General features: G+C 42.6%; 1 protein-coding gene across 1 annotated transcript in view; it reads left to right on the top strand.

The window, feature by feature from the left end:
* Positions 1-721: 721 nt before the first annotated feature.
* The window catches only part of kif5c (kinesin family member 5C), a 40,154-nt gene continuing 25,806 nt past the window's right edge, over positions 722-15,069 (top strand). The window contains exons 1-10 of the mRNA XM_061235507.1: positions 722-1,222; positions 8,614-8,701; positions 8,957-9,030; positions 10,913-11,017; positions 11,796-11,844; positions 11,950-12,005; positions 12,811-12,898; positions 13,289-13,413; positions 13,542-13,646; positions 14,132-14,280. Coding sequence (XP_061091491.1) covers positions 1,097-1,222; positions 8,614-8,701; positions 8,957-9,030; positions 10,913-11,017; positions 11,796-11,844; positions 11,950-12,005; positions 12,811-12,898; positions 13,289-13,413; positions 13,542-13,646; positions 14,132-14,280 — 965 coding nt within the window. The 5' untranslated portion in view covers positions 722-1,096. The remainder of the gene's footprint in view (positions 1,223-8,613; positions 8,702-8,956; positions 9,031-10,912; positions 11,018-11,795; positions 11,845-11,949; positions 12,006-12,810; positions 12,899-13,288; positions 13,414-13,541; positions 13,647-14,131; positions 14,281-15,069) is intronic.

Raw genomic sequence — 15,069 nt, 5'->3', positions numbered from 1 at the left:
TGACATGCAGTCTTAAAGAGTTTTTTTGTTTGTTTGTTTCTGGCAATGTGGTGTCAATGCTGGGTCTCTGCAACCTAGTTTGACCCAAAACATATTCCTAGGAAAAAGCTGACAATTTGGATCTCTTGCATGACTAAAATGTACCAGCCTACTGTGTTTGGTTTCCATGGTCATGACCAGGGTAAAAATGATTTCTTTAAAACCAGAGCAACCGAAACATGTAAATTAACTGTTGGTTATGTCTGCTTACTTCTGTAAAAAAGAAATGAATCTTTCAACAACCAAAGAAATCTATTGGAAAAACCTTTACATTCTTAAATGAGAGAACTCTCCCTGAAAAATGCTCTTTCAAAAAGTAATCTCATATTTGTATTTATTTATTTATTTATTTATTTATCTATTTATTTATTATTTTAAATCGTTTTAGGTCTAGTTACATTTCAGATCTCACTTTTTATTTCAACTCCAGTTGCCTATGAGTTAATTATACGATGTGCAGTGGATAAGACCCAGTTGTGACTGGAAACAAAATGGGCATACTCCAAGAATTTTATTTATTTATTATTATTGTTGTTATTATATTTTAGACTACGAGACCCACAATTCATTGGTTGTCTCGCGCCATTGGAATGAGATGCGCTAGCCGGTGATGTAAAGCAACGAGATCTGCCCCCCGCCCCTGGGTGAATTCTAGGTAGAAACAACAGGAGAGAGCGAAAGGTTCGTTTTTGATGGTGATGCAGGATGGCGAATCCGGCAGGAGGATGCTTTTTTTAATCTGGAGCGTTCTTCTTTCCTATCAATGAAATTACATCTGCCCAACCGTCTTGATGTTATGAAATAATTTAGTCTTCTCAAGACAATTAATTTGAAATACACTGGAACTGCAGGTTTAAATGCGCAAGTGGACCTGTGGGAAATACGCGAGTGGACCAATCCCAATCGCTGCTAATTGCAATGCTCGGCTACTGTTGACATCCAAGTGACAATGGTGTGCTGCAGCTGTCGGGTTTTTCTTTAACGGTCTGGTGGTATAAAAGCTTCTGCTGAACTGGTTGTGAAAGTTTAACTGATCATTTTTCTTGTCCACATTGAGATGGCGGATGCATCCGAGTGCGGCGTAAAAGTAATGTGCCGTTTTAGGCCATTGAATGAATCAGAAATCACGAGAGGAGACCAATACATCCCTAAATTCAGGAATGATGACACGGTGATCATAACGGTAGGTTCACCTGTAGTGTTTGACCTCTGTTGTAAACAAAGCATGACCAATTCTTACGGAATCATGTTGCTTGTTAAAAAGAACTATTTGAGGTAATTATTTGCATGATAAACGAAAAATATCTGACCTGATTCATATCACAGTAAAACATTTAATAGTTGGCTATACTATCTCTGAAGGTCCCAACGATACGCCTGCGGAAACGACAGGAACTAGCCTACTAGATTGTTTAATAGGATAGCCTACATCTGCATCACGCAAAACGTTATTTGGCATGTAGCCTATAAGCGCATGAAAAACTGTACATACGGAAATTAGCCTTAACTAGCGAAATTTACATTTTGCATGTTAAGTTTCCAATTTAATGTTTTAATGAGATATTGGTGAATGTAGGCGACAGTATATCGATCAATGCTACAGCGCTTTTATCGTAGCGTAGACTGCATTTTTATAATTATACAAGCAGTAAGCTATACATACTTCATATGTATATATAGTCTATTGCACAAAAAAGCGTGGAACACTGAAATGTTCTAATAATGTTAAATCATCTTTTAGCGTATTGAATATATTGATTTTCTATCAGTGCTCAGTTGTAATCAGTACTCAAATCGTATATCATAATCCATTAGGCTACTGTATTTGATTTACGTAATTATTAGTAGCAACTTAATTTAAGCCACGTAAATCGCACTAATTTAAACTTATGCATATAGCCTTTTTTTAAAGTAACAGTCCCGTACATGTCTTTAACAGAGAGCTGAATGTTCATTGGATATTGTTTTGCATTTCGTGTTGTCACCGCCATGCCGTCTTGTTTTATAATAATTCAGATGGCATTTTATTGAATTCAGCCACTCATTTATTCTGCATCACTGTTGTTGATCAGATAACTCGTCGGAAGTGCATTAGGCCTATGCAATTTTCATTTCTCTTGCGTTAAGGGCCATTTTGGTGGATTCTGTCATCCAGATGGAGTTTATCGTATGTTCAGCAAATCACTAAATCAGGCGTGTATAACTGACGGACATTTATTGCATGGCCCCACCCGTTCCTCCAGGGAATTTCTCCAATGAACAATCAGTAGCATACTACAGCAGCTACACAAAGCGGAGCTCCTGGTTACGATGGAATATATCTGAGACTGCTAGAACAATAACAATGAATAAGGTGTCGTGATGTCTTGTGGTCCTATAAGTGCATAGATTCAGCAGTTGGAATGAACGTTCATCCATGTTAATTCTCAGTAATCAGTATTTTCAAAAGGACCCCCTGATATTGTGTCCCACTAAAACGCTAATCATATGTGCAGTGATGTATTCCTAGTTCCAACATTTTATCCTCCTGACCATGTCAGTGCTGGTTGCTACCCCTTATTTGGCCACAGCATTGCTGACAGATGGAGGATTCTGTTCTCTCTGACTTCTCTTGTCATATCGAACAAGAGCTATTCTTCAAGTGTACTGGGAGACTGGGTCCAGTCTACACCAGCAGTGTATGTGTGCTGGTTTTGCAACTTCTGGACAACAGAGCGAGTGGAATCCGTGGCTGACTGAACAATATGCGTTCTCAAAACTGAAAATATCACATCTCACTGATTCACAGGCATCACCATGGGCGTTAAAAGGTTAACAGATTTATCTGTTTGCCCTCCCTGATCAGTGTTCAGTCTCCACACTTCTTTTGTTGTGAGAGTTTGTTACGGTTCTTTTCGGAGAATTTATTTTCAGCAGACATTACTCTTCTTTAGAAAATAACTTCTGAATGGCAATTATGTACTTGTCATTTATTTCTTACGGAAAACCCACAGCTCAGCGATCTGACTCTGATAAGTTGAAATGACTGCAAGCATCACTCTGTGGCTGAGGCTGGGACACATGTGACTGTCACCTCTGTAAATCACCAATGAGGAATTTTGGGAGTCTTCGCACCATCTGTTATATTAAATCAAGTCCTCCCTACCACCTCAGCTGTTGGTGTGGAACGGTGTACCTGGGTATCTCCACTGTCACATGATGCACGCTCACCCCATAGAACTGGTTACCGGTTACGTCACCCACTGACTATCCTTGGGCTTGTGAAAAGCCTTTTGAAACCGTGGAAGTGAAGTATTTGGGTGCCGCCATGTTGTACAATTCAGAGCCAGAGACTGTGCAGTGGGGAAATGGGAACCTGTGTATGGGCATGAAGTCCACTGAGTGCGGCTTGTCCATTAAACGCGTGAGAGAGTGACTCAGCAGTGACGCAAACTGTCCCTGATTCATCCACAAATATTTTCTATATTGTCCTAATAACACATTGGGAGACATTCGATGAAGAAAAAACACCAATTACGACATTTTCTTGTGGGAAAAAATGATTTTCTTTGAATGTTTGCCGTATTTGTTACCGTTGACTTAAACTGAAGCTGGTGGCTGAAAAACGTATACTAGAGGTCAACCGCACTGGTGTTATTGAACAAGATCTCTCAACAAGATCAGGAAGTGAGCATGAAAAACAAAGCCTGGTTTTGGCTGCTTGATCACATTAAGTGCCCTATCGCAGATCCCTTTTCCTGGCTCTGCAGGCATTGGTTTGGGAACGCAGCCAAAATCGGTCTCCGCTTCCGCTGGTTGTGCTGTGGCCAGCTGGACTCTAACAGAGCAGATTGGTGAGATGGAGAGGCACTGTAACATAAATTCTCCTCCCTTCAGATAGCCTACCTCCATCCCTACCTTACAGTGAAATGCTGGTAGCACACAGTCAAAGACGGAAGTTGTCAGAGGCCTGGCATGAATGACAGGACAATATAAAGTGTCTAGAGGATCATACTTAATCTGTGAAAATATCAACTATTTAAATTGACTTTAGCGTTTAATTATTAATACGAATTCGGACTTTATCAACTGCTTGAAGATTAACCCTCATTTCAATTACTTGAACACGTACAATTATTATTCATCTTAGTCACATTAATGCAGCAGGAATCTAATTATAGCCGAATGGAATGCAAAGGCTTCAAGGTATTGTTATACTCTATAAGGAGAATTTAAGCTTGACGTGAACCTATTTTTCCTGAAAAAAAAAAAAAGTTAATGACCATTAAATATTTGGAAACGCCTTGTAAATGGCCTTTGATCTGCTGTGTGCTTAAGATTCCTTGGTGATCATTTTCAAATATTGACATTAACTTGACAATATAGTTGTTCTCAAGCTCCTTTTAGAGTGCTGCATGATACCAAGCTAATGTGAACTGGTGGTATTTTTAGAATGGCTTCACCATGTCTGGGTACCACACAATGTCAGCAGTGGAGATGGCCATCTTGGGTATCCATCTCTCCATTAAAAATGTAATAGAGTGACTGAGGCGTTAGGTCATGTGTTCATCTTCCCCTGCTCTGATGAATGGTCCAATCCGTTAGCCATTATGGGTGACATTGTGGACCGATCCATTAGCCATTACAGGTGACATTGTAGACCAATCCATTAGCCAGTAAAGGAGTATAGGCCAAGGAGCTCCTGTGGGATGGTGCAAATTCAGCGGTGACGTTGTTTGAAAGTGACATTGCAGAAACTGAGGTTGTAAGTTCCTGTGATTCCAGGGGTGTTTGTCCTCTGATCCTTGACGACAATCCACTGCAGTGCAAATGTGATGAAGTTCAAAGCTGATCTCCATTTTGCCTGCTAGTAAGTCCTCCAGAGGGGGTTCAGCCAGGTCTGCGTCAGCAGTTACCATGTGGAAATTTTGCTGCCCAAGCTGAAGGGCGTCACGCAGCTGAAGCTCCAGCACAGAGACACTCATCACTATTATCTGTACGGCTCCGCCCATTCACTTTGCCTGTCCAATCAGCCGAGCTGCACACCATGCAGCTGAATAGATGTATCAGTGAGGCTCTGCAGCATTTTACCTAGAAGAATGTTTCATGAAGACATGGGAAATTCTCATGATCACTTCCCTTGTACTTGTACTTCCCTCTAGGGTCTTTCAGCGAACTTATCCCTGGTTATGGGTATGCACTTTGTTGTACGTCGCTCTGGATCAGAGCGTCTGCCAAATGCCAATAATGTAAAAAAAATCAAAGTAATATGGTTAACAAAGGTGCCAGGTGTGTTGCATATTACATTCAGTCCCATTATATGAAGATTATTATTTACTGAAAGAGATATTCGAATCAATGCAACACATCAGTGAAACAATTCTGTAAAAATATTCTAATCATAGTACTTTGGTTGCACAAAGACCCTTGTGATGTGTTTGATTGGCCTATGGTTACTAAATATGAGTAGTAGAGTTACTCACTGCTTAGCAAGAGTCCACTCCAAAAGTATTGGAACATGAACGTCATTCCTTTGTTTTTGCTGTACAATGAAGACAATTGAAGACAAATCAAACGATGTACAGGAGATGACAGATCCAAAATAATTGCATCGAAAATAATTGGGAGGAACTTCATCATGCAGCAAGACAATGACCCAATGACCAAAAACACACTGCCAACATGACAAAGGACTTCATTAGGGAGAAAAAGTGGAAGGTTTAGCCAAGGTAGACCCAAGGTCTAGGTACCCCAATTGAGCATGCATTTCACCTCCTGAAGAGGAGAAACAAACAACAACTGAAAGAGGCTGCAGTAAAAGTCTGGAAAAGTATCACAAAAGAAGAATTCAACAGTTTGGCAATGTCAATGGGGCACAGGCTTGATGCAGTTATTGCAATTAAGGGATGTGCTACAAAATATGAAGTTGTTTACTTTCATTTACTTAAATACTTTCTGTTCCAATACTTGCTCACCTAAAAATTGAGTGGTCTGCTACCAAAGGTGCTATGTTCTAGTTTAACACATCTAGGTGTAAAAACCAGGAAAATAATAGCTAATAATAGAAATTCTGAACTGTTGTCTCGTGTAAAAAATTTTTTTATCTCAACCCCGTATGTATTCAGTGTATTACAAAAACAAAGGAATTGGCCTTGCTGTTCCAATACTTTTGGAGTGGACTGTAGGTCATTGGTGTGGTTACTGAGCATGAGTTACCTCATGAGTTAGTTACAATGGAGCTATTTCTTATGCTGACATGAAGTACCATTCCACAGCTGCTTCGGTATGGCTTCATAAATGATTGAAACGTGTGTGCGCGTGAGAGAGAGAAAGATGTGGGTGGGGACTGAAAGAAAAATGTTTGACTAGAGAGAAATCGAGGGGGATGGAGAAAGAGAGGGAGGAAAACAATTTGCCTTTCTGATGTGCAATGATTTTTTCCTTCCACCGAGTTGCCGTGGGATACCTGAAGTGGATCGGTGCCTAATCAGAAAGACTTCTCCCGGTGGGATGCAGTTTCCATGGCAGCCAGGGCAGCTGCTCATACAACAGCTTTTAGCGCAATCAGTGTCCTGACCTCAGACTGTATAATAAGCATTCAGAGAAGAAAGACACTCTCCTGTCAGACGGGGCTGCAACACAGTTCAGACGAACACGCTTGCAAATTATAAGAGAATGGGAAAACACCCCTGCAGTTCTTTCTGTCTGCCATGAATAGGCAATGCTCACTCCTGCACACACACACACACACACACATACAACAGGACCTGCAGAATTCATTGCTTTTACGAGCTCCACTTAATTCCCTGTCACGTCTTGACCAATTTACAGTAATTACCTATTTCTATAGAGCAGGACAAGAGATGCAGGATGGAGTAGCTGGGAAATTGTCATTGTGTGTGCGTGCGTATGTGAATGCGTGTGTGTGTGTGTGTGTGCGCACGTGTATGTGTGTGCGTGCGTGCATGTGTGTGCGTACGTGCGTGCGTGTGTGTGCGTGCATGCGTGTGTGCGTGTGTGCGTGCACGTGTGTGTGTGCGTGTGTATGTGCGTGCGTGCATGTGTGTGTGCGTGCGTGTGCGTGCATGCATGCGTGTGTGTGCGTGCATGTGTGTGCATGCGTGTATGTGTGTGCGTGCGTGCGTGCACGTGTGTGTGTGCGTGTGTATGTGCGTGCGTGCATGTGTGTGTGTGCGTGTGTGTGCATGCGTGTGCGTGCGTGCGTGTGTGTGTGCGTGCGTGTGTGTGTGTATGCGTACATGTGTGTGCGTGCGTATGTGTGTGCGTGCGTGTGTGTATGCGTATGTGCATGTGTGTGCGCGCTCACTTTGCTGACTCCCCTGGCGGTGCACTCGAGTGCTTGCGCAGCTGAAAATGGCTGTGGAGCGGGCTAGCGGAACGTGCGCAGAATCCTTATAGCCATCAACTGTCAGCTCTGTCACTGTCCACACCGTTTAACGCTAGACTATTCCCCTCACCGGTATAACCACGGGGGGTTGGGATGGGATTGAGTCGGAAAACGCAGTCTGGTCCCGGTCAGAAGGTCACCTGAACCCAGTGGTACTGAGCGGGATTCAGTGATGTCACTCAGAGCATAATGTCACTGCTGACTGAGGGAGAAGATTCTCGCCTTCTCATTCTGAATGCACAGCAGAACGTGTGATCTTCTTAAATACATTTTATTTGCATGTTTTTGTTTTAGATTTATGTCTTCCTATACTTACACTGTATTTACTTTAATTAATCCTCCTTCTTTGGCCTGTTTTGTTTTTTGTTCTTTCAATTTAAGGTTATTTTCATGTTTAATATTCCATTATTCAAGGCATTTGTGCTATGTTTGAATTTGAAAAAAAAAAAAAAAATGAGTGTCTGATGGGAAGGCAGAGACATTATGGAGGAAAGAGAGATCAGGACTGGATGCTTCAGTGAAATGAGTGATATGATTTTCTATTTCACTCAAGCTGCATTGCAGATTCTCTTTCACTTGTGTAATACATCATCTTCATTTATTTTGTTGACCTGTACAGTATTATGGCTTGGTAATTGGAATGTAGTAAAATACACTTTAATTCGGTATTCCAAGACGAGGTAAAACCTACATTTGTTTAGGCTGAGTTCAAGCCTTGCTGTAACATGGAAATGTTTGTACTGTATGATGTGGTACAAAGGTTATACAGGATGCAATTAAGTAAAAATGAATGGGTGAACGGGTGCCCTGCTGAAAGGAAACAGCTCAAGCTAGGTTTTCAAACAGTTGGTAGATGGTTGATCAGCTCAGACCAGCTCCCAGCTTGACATGGTTTGACTGGCTCAAGCTATGTTTTGAAGCAGCTAGTACTGTAGCTGGTTGACAAGCTAACTGCTCAGACAAGCTACCAGCACTACCTGGTTGACCAGCTCATACCCAGCTAGACCAGCTTTATGACCAGCTCAATTTTCAAGCGGATCAAGCTGGCATAGCTGGATTTTACACCAGGGAAATCTTATTTGAAGCAGCATGTGTTTGAATCTTGCTGAGCGGCTGACAGCAGGAATAGGGAGATTATCAACGGAAGGGAAATTAGATTTTGCTTAACTGAATCTTCTTCTGTACAGGGCAAGTCGTACGTCTTTGACCGAGTTCTGCCTCCCAACACAACCCAAGAGCACGTCTACAACACTTGCGCCAAACAGATTGTGAAAGGTAGGCTGGCATCACATTGTTATGTGATCAAACCAGACAGTTGGTTACTCACTGCTATTTTATCAAGCCAAATGGTTTCTTATTCACTATTTGATCAAACCAGATGGTTTGTTATTCATTGCTATTTCATCAGACTAAATGGTTTCTTACAGTATTCACGTCTGTTTGATCAAACCAAATGGCTTCTCAATCGCCACAATTTAAGGGTGTCGTACTTACTGCTGTTCGATCAAACAAAATGGTTGCCTCCTGCAGATGTTCTTGGTGGATACAATGGAACTATCTTCGCCTACGGCCAGACCTCATCAGGGAAGACGCACACTATGGAGGTAGGACTAACTGGCTTTTTCTTCACTCAATGGGGTGGATCAAAGAGGTCAGTGGCTGGCCTCGGTCAGATATTATGTATTTATGGACTTACGTTGTAGAACACTGGAATTATTTTCTGATGGACAACATTGGGAATTAAATGTTTTGCTCACCGTAGCATCCCCTGTGTGGATGATCGATCCTTAGAAATAAGTGGTCTGACATTTTGCATGGCACTGTGAACCATTCATTTTCTCTTAGTTACATGCTTGTTGAAGAGCCCTTTATTTTTCTGTCCTGCTTCACTTTGCTGCATGGCTGCCCAACCCTGCTCTTGGAGGTCTACCATCTTGTAGATTTCCATTTCAACCATAATTAGAAACACCTGAGTCTACTAATTATCAGTTCAAGGAGATCACTTGCTGTTGAATGAGGTGTGGTTTGTTAGCGTTGGAGTGAAAAACTACAGGATGGTAGATCTCCAGGAGCAGGATTCTGTAAGGAGGTATAGAAGTTATAGAACTGAAATATTATGTATCAATGAAATGTTTACTATCAAAATAATAGGGTTCTGTAATACTTTTTCTGGTGATGGATGTCTTCTTACTCAAATAAGCAGCTGACTGGGTAGAACACTTGCTATAATTTCCTATAAAAAAACTAAAATGGAGGTGTAGTGAAGGAATATCTTTCCTGAATTTAATCCAAAGGGTTACCATCAGATTGTTCCTCGGCCGTTCTTTAGTACTGTAGAACCCAAGAGGGGAAGGTGTTTGGCGGCGTTTCGGCTCTTTGGCCTCCACGTTGTGCCGAGCCACCGCACCAGATTGCCGTGAAGCAAATAACTGCAGGCGCCATGGTAACAGCCCAGAGCTCTCTGCGTGCGTCACAAAAATAAATAAATAAATTTGAGTCTGTGGGGAACCACTGGGAATTGGGTATGAGGAAGATGACGGAAGATGATAGCTGGTAAACGCAAAGAAGTTCTTTACCTGAGAGGGACTAAAAGGAGTGAAAAATATTTTTAAGAGCCTCCAGTTGTAGTCACTTGTATTCAGCCCGCATTATTATGTATGCGGTGTAAGCCCCCCCCGCCCTCTTCCCCCCGAGGTTGATAGATGCAATTTCGCTGGCGTCCTCTGTCAATAAGGTTTTTATTACAGTGGGGGGTGAGGGGGGCTTTTTGAAGGCTGTTCGATATGAAAACTGCGCTTGTGTGAAAGAAACCGTCTGCACCCCTCCCCCGCTAACTCCCTCCACCCGCGGGGTATACACTGTGGCAGAAGGGTGTGAAATTGAAATCGCTTAAAATTGCACAGCTATTTTCCCGGTGCTCTCCCCCCACTGGGATTATTTTAAAATGTATTTTTGACCATTTTTCTTTGTTGAAGACAACCACACAGAAACACTATTGCAGGTGGCTATATGTGAGTCTGTGTACGATGTGATGAAGTCAGTATGTCCTCAGCCCGAGATGTATGGCTTGCTTGTGCCCTTTGTCAAACTGAATTGACCTACCTGACCTGAGAATCTCAACATCCTCCCATTTCAAATTGCTCAAGGCTCAGCCTGTCCACTAAATCAAATCAAATTCTCATATAAGATGCTGCTAGCTGAATATCCTTCCTCTGTGTTGTGTTTTGTGGGTGTTACTTAGTTTCAGCATTATGTTAGTGTAGGAATATGAGAGAATATTTGTTATTTCAGGATTCAACCATTAAATGTCTAATCGATTACAGTTTCAGTGTTCTGATGCTGCACATGAGTGTTTCAACAGTGCTTGGAGGGGGTGACTGAGGTGTGATTAGGAATATTTAAAGATTTCATTTGGTGAAATTCAATAAAATGTTTTTTTATTCTTTGTATTTGTGATATGATTATGGATTTCCCCATGTATCGCAGGGAAAACTCCATGACTCCCAGCTCATGGGGATCATTCCCCGAATCGCGGAGGACATCTTTGACCACATCTACTCCATGGACGAGAACCTTGAGTTCCACATCAAGGTAAATGCCTCAGCTACTCTGGTGCTTTGGTGACCTGACCACGATAAGAAGGAATTTTCCAGTGTCTGGGCGATCCTCCTCCCCATCCAGCTGTTCCAGCATCTTGTCGTTCCTCCCCATCCAGCTGTTCCAGCATCTTGTCGTTCCTCCCCATCCAGCTGTTCCAGCATCTTGTCGTTCCTCCCCATCCAGCTGTTCCAGCATCTTGAGATTCCCCCTCCCCAACTGGCTGTTCCTGTGTCTTGGCATCCCCCCGCTAATGTCTGAGCTCCTCATCAGTCCTTGACAGAGGCTGCTATCACCACTTTTTAATGATGGTTATTTACGCGGCTTGCCTCTGAGTGTGGGTGCAATATGGGTCTCTTCATTCTGCTGTGTATCCGCAAGATAACTAGAGCATTAATCAATAACCAGCAGGTTTAATTGAACCGTGGGCCTTGTCATTTATTTCCAGTCCTGTGGAATAGAACAGTTTCAGGATGTCTAGAGCAGGATCAGAAGAGCATTGTGTGTTGCTAAATTGACATACAGATAATCATGCTTTTCCTATTAAAGAAGAGCACCTAGATGCAGAAGAGGACAGTATGCTGATACAAAGAGAGAGTGATTGTGTTCATCAAAACCTGTCTGTCTGCTCTACCGTCAAACTTGTCATTGTGATGCCGAAGGCACAAAGGACAAGCAAGTGTAAATAAAATGCATCTGCCAATCTCAGTTCAATCTCAGTTCTGCCAATTTCATTCAACATTTTGGGATTATGTTGTGTTTTTTTGTGCAGGTCTCATACTTTGAAATCTACTTGGACAAAATAAGAGACTTGCTAGATGGTAAGTGAGAGGAAAGCCACAAAACTCAGAATTCCAAAAGAGGCTAGCTGATGTATTTTATTAGTGTATTAGGTGCATTTAACTGGGTGTACTTCTATTTTTTAGTGTCGAAGACCAACCTTGCTGTACATGAAGACAAGAACAGGGTTCCCTATGTCAAGGCAAGTAAACGACCGTAACAGTTAAGGCCAGTCTTTAGTTAGACTATGTAAGATCAGCCAATGGATATTGCTACATTGTAACCAACATTCCATGATAATTTTGAATGCTCACTCATAAAAAGTATTTACACATAAACGATAATAACAGCAAGAAGTAATTTGCCATTGTTACCATTGTTAATCCCTCATCATTGAAAAAGGCTCACTGACATGATGACTGACCCTCTGCCTATGTTTATAGTCCTTAAATTTGAGTTTCAAGATATACAGTTGACGGCCCGACACTCTGTACCAAAACATTCTAATTGCCACAGCCAATGGCGTTTCAACGTCAGCACGTTTACAGCGAAGGGGGAGGGATAAACAGTGTTGTGGTTTGAAGCTGTTTGTTCCTGCTATTCTGCTCGTCCGTTAGAACTCCGAAATGACCTATTGTACCTTTAAGGCACGAGCTTTGCTAACGATAATTACCGATATGAATATTCTATAACAAGGTTGTCATGACAACTGAGCCAGCAATGGGGTCACGTTTGATACAATTTATGTCTCAGCGATGGGCACAAAGACAGCAACGGCATCAAATTGTCCGTTGTTTTAGTATACACTAAAAGTCGTTGTGACCAACCGTCAAATGCTATAATGTATTGATAGAAACCTTCTTAAAGAGTGTCCCTGTGGCAGCAACATTAAATGGTAATGGGCCAGCTCATTTCACGTGTGGAGCACTTGTCTCAGCAATGAGACAGTTTGACAGTGTTGATGTGATTGAGTAAACATCAACGGAAAAGATGTGTCACCTCCGCAGGGCTGTACGGAGCGGTTCGTCTCCAGTCCCGAGGAGGTGATGGACGTCATCGACGAGGGGAAAGCCAACCGCCATGTCGCCGTCACCAGTGCGTGTCCGACCTAGTGAGCTTCATTTCACACCAGCCCTGCAACGCATTACGAGCACAAGTCGTGTGAAAGTCTCCTAGTCTCCCTTGGAGCCAGGGGGTATTGGGAATCGTGCATTATGAAAGCTTTAGGTCCCTTTCAAGATGGTGCACCATGAATATCTGTACACACAGCACCCACATACACAGTCTATCTTTATTAATGATGATCACTGATCTTTATTACTAAGTCAGATAGAAGTAAGGCTGTTTACTTGTTCAGAATTATTCAATCATGCCCAGATATCTTTCCACTTTTCCGTGTTAACCCCTTATGGGTTATTGTCCTTTCTGTTTCCAGGGGCTGGGTTATTAGGAACCTTTGCTTAATGCTCGTTTCACTCTGAACAGATATGAATGAGCACAGCTCCAGGAGCCACAGCATCTTCCTGATCAGCATTAAGCAGGAGAATGTAGAGACGGAGAAGAAGCTAACAGGGAAGCTGTACTTGGTCGACCTGGCTGGGAGTGAGAAGGTGAGGCAGGCCCGGGTGTAGGTCTGTCAATGTCTCTCTCTTTCTTTTGCTCTCTCTCTCTCTCTTTCTCTCTCCCTCTCTCTCTTCCTCCCCTGCTGACAGAGGTCCTCTTGATGTTGTTTTCTTAGGTCAGCAAAACTGGAGCAGAAGGAGCTGTGTTGGACGAGGCCAAGAACATCAATAAGTCCCTCTCTGCCCTGGGAAACGTCATCTCGGCGCTGGCTGAGGGAACTGTAAGAGAATCTCTCTGCCTCTTTATCTGTCTCTGGCTTTATCTGTGACTCACTCTTTCTTTTAGTCCGTCCCTCTCCCCCTCCTCTTTTTCACTCCTTTTTTCAACAGGTGAACTTTATGTTATTTTTACTACTATGCAAACCCTTTACCATGCACCCTGTTGTCAGCAATGCCGCAACCTAGGCATGTTTGCTAATGACTTTAACCTCTCTGCCTGAGAACATTAGTGCATTTCCCATATTAAGTAAGTCACATTTCCAAGTCCAAAGTCATTGGACTTTTACATTGAATTTGTCCAAGAGGGCCAACAACAAAAAAAAAAAAAGTAAAACGTTGTTCCCACTTGGGTTGTTGATAGTTATTTCATAAATTGGACTGAGGCTCACACGCAGAAATGCTGAAATGATACTGTTCTGTGTGTTGTTTTTATGAAATGCGTAAGGAGACCATTACTATGTTTGTGGATGCCCTCTTATTTTTGTAGAAGAGTCATGTCCCCTACCGGGACAGCAAGATGACGCGAATCCTCCAGGACTCCCTGGGGGGGAATTGTCGGACCACCATCGTCATCTGCTGTTCCCCGTCAGTCTTCAACGAGGCTGAGACTAAGTCCACGCTCATGTTTGGCCAGAGGTGAGTGTTGGACAGGTGCATTATGGAAGCAGCTGTTCGCCGTGCCTGGGAGAACTATGCTGTCTTCATTTGCACCAGAAAGGCAGAATAATCACAATAATAAGCATAACTAAGGCTGTCATGACTGATCAGCGTGATTGATATGGTAAATTTTACCGCAATACTTAGACCCCCCCCCCCCTTCCCCCGAGCAGTGGATCTCTCCCTCTGTCTCTACCCTCAGGGGGTGTTGCATTTTCAATGCTGACAATTACTGTTTTTGCAATCGATGTATCTACAATCAGTGATTGAATGATTCTCTTGATTTTACCGCCCACTTGATGTGTCAGGTTTTTAAATGAAGCTCATTTACCGTGATGTACAGATTCTGAGTTGCGTGTGTGCGTGTTTGTGTGTGTGTTTGTGTGTGTGTGAGAGAGAGAGACAGAGAGAAAGAGGGAGGTAGAACATTCTGCAGATACTGAGTTGTGTGTGTGTGTTTTTTTGTGTATCTGCTGCATGTGTGTGTGTGTATGTGTGAGAGAGAGAGAGAAAAAGAAAGAAAGAAAGAGATAGCAGAGTGGTGTGTGTAGTTCTATGGCTTTTCTTGCCCTTAGGGACCCACTCCACAGGGGTCCCCAGCTGTCAGGTTGTGTAGCCCTGCAGGGGACCAGGCGGTCCTTACTGATCAGTAAACAAAAGCATTGATTTCCCCACCACATATGTCACTGCTTAATGCTTAACACTCCGAAGGAGCAAACCTTGTTTGTGGTGGACTCCCACAGAGGAAAACAAATCTGCAAAATGACA

The sequence above is a fragment of the Conger conger genome, chromosome 3 (genome assembly GCF_963514075.1).
Source record: "Conger conger chromosome 3, fConCon1.1, whole genome shotgun sequence".
NCBI classification, from domain to species: Eukaryota; Metazoa; Chordata; class Actinopteri; order Anguilliformes; family Congridae; genus Conger; species Conger conger.
Note: the sequence above shows the minus strand (reverse complement) of the source record. Positions and strands in the feature narration are given on the sequence as shown.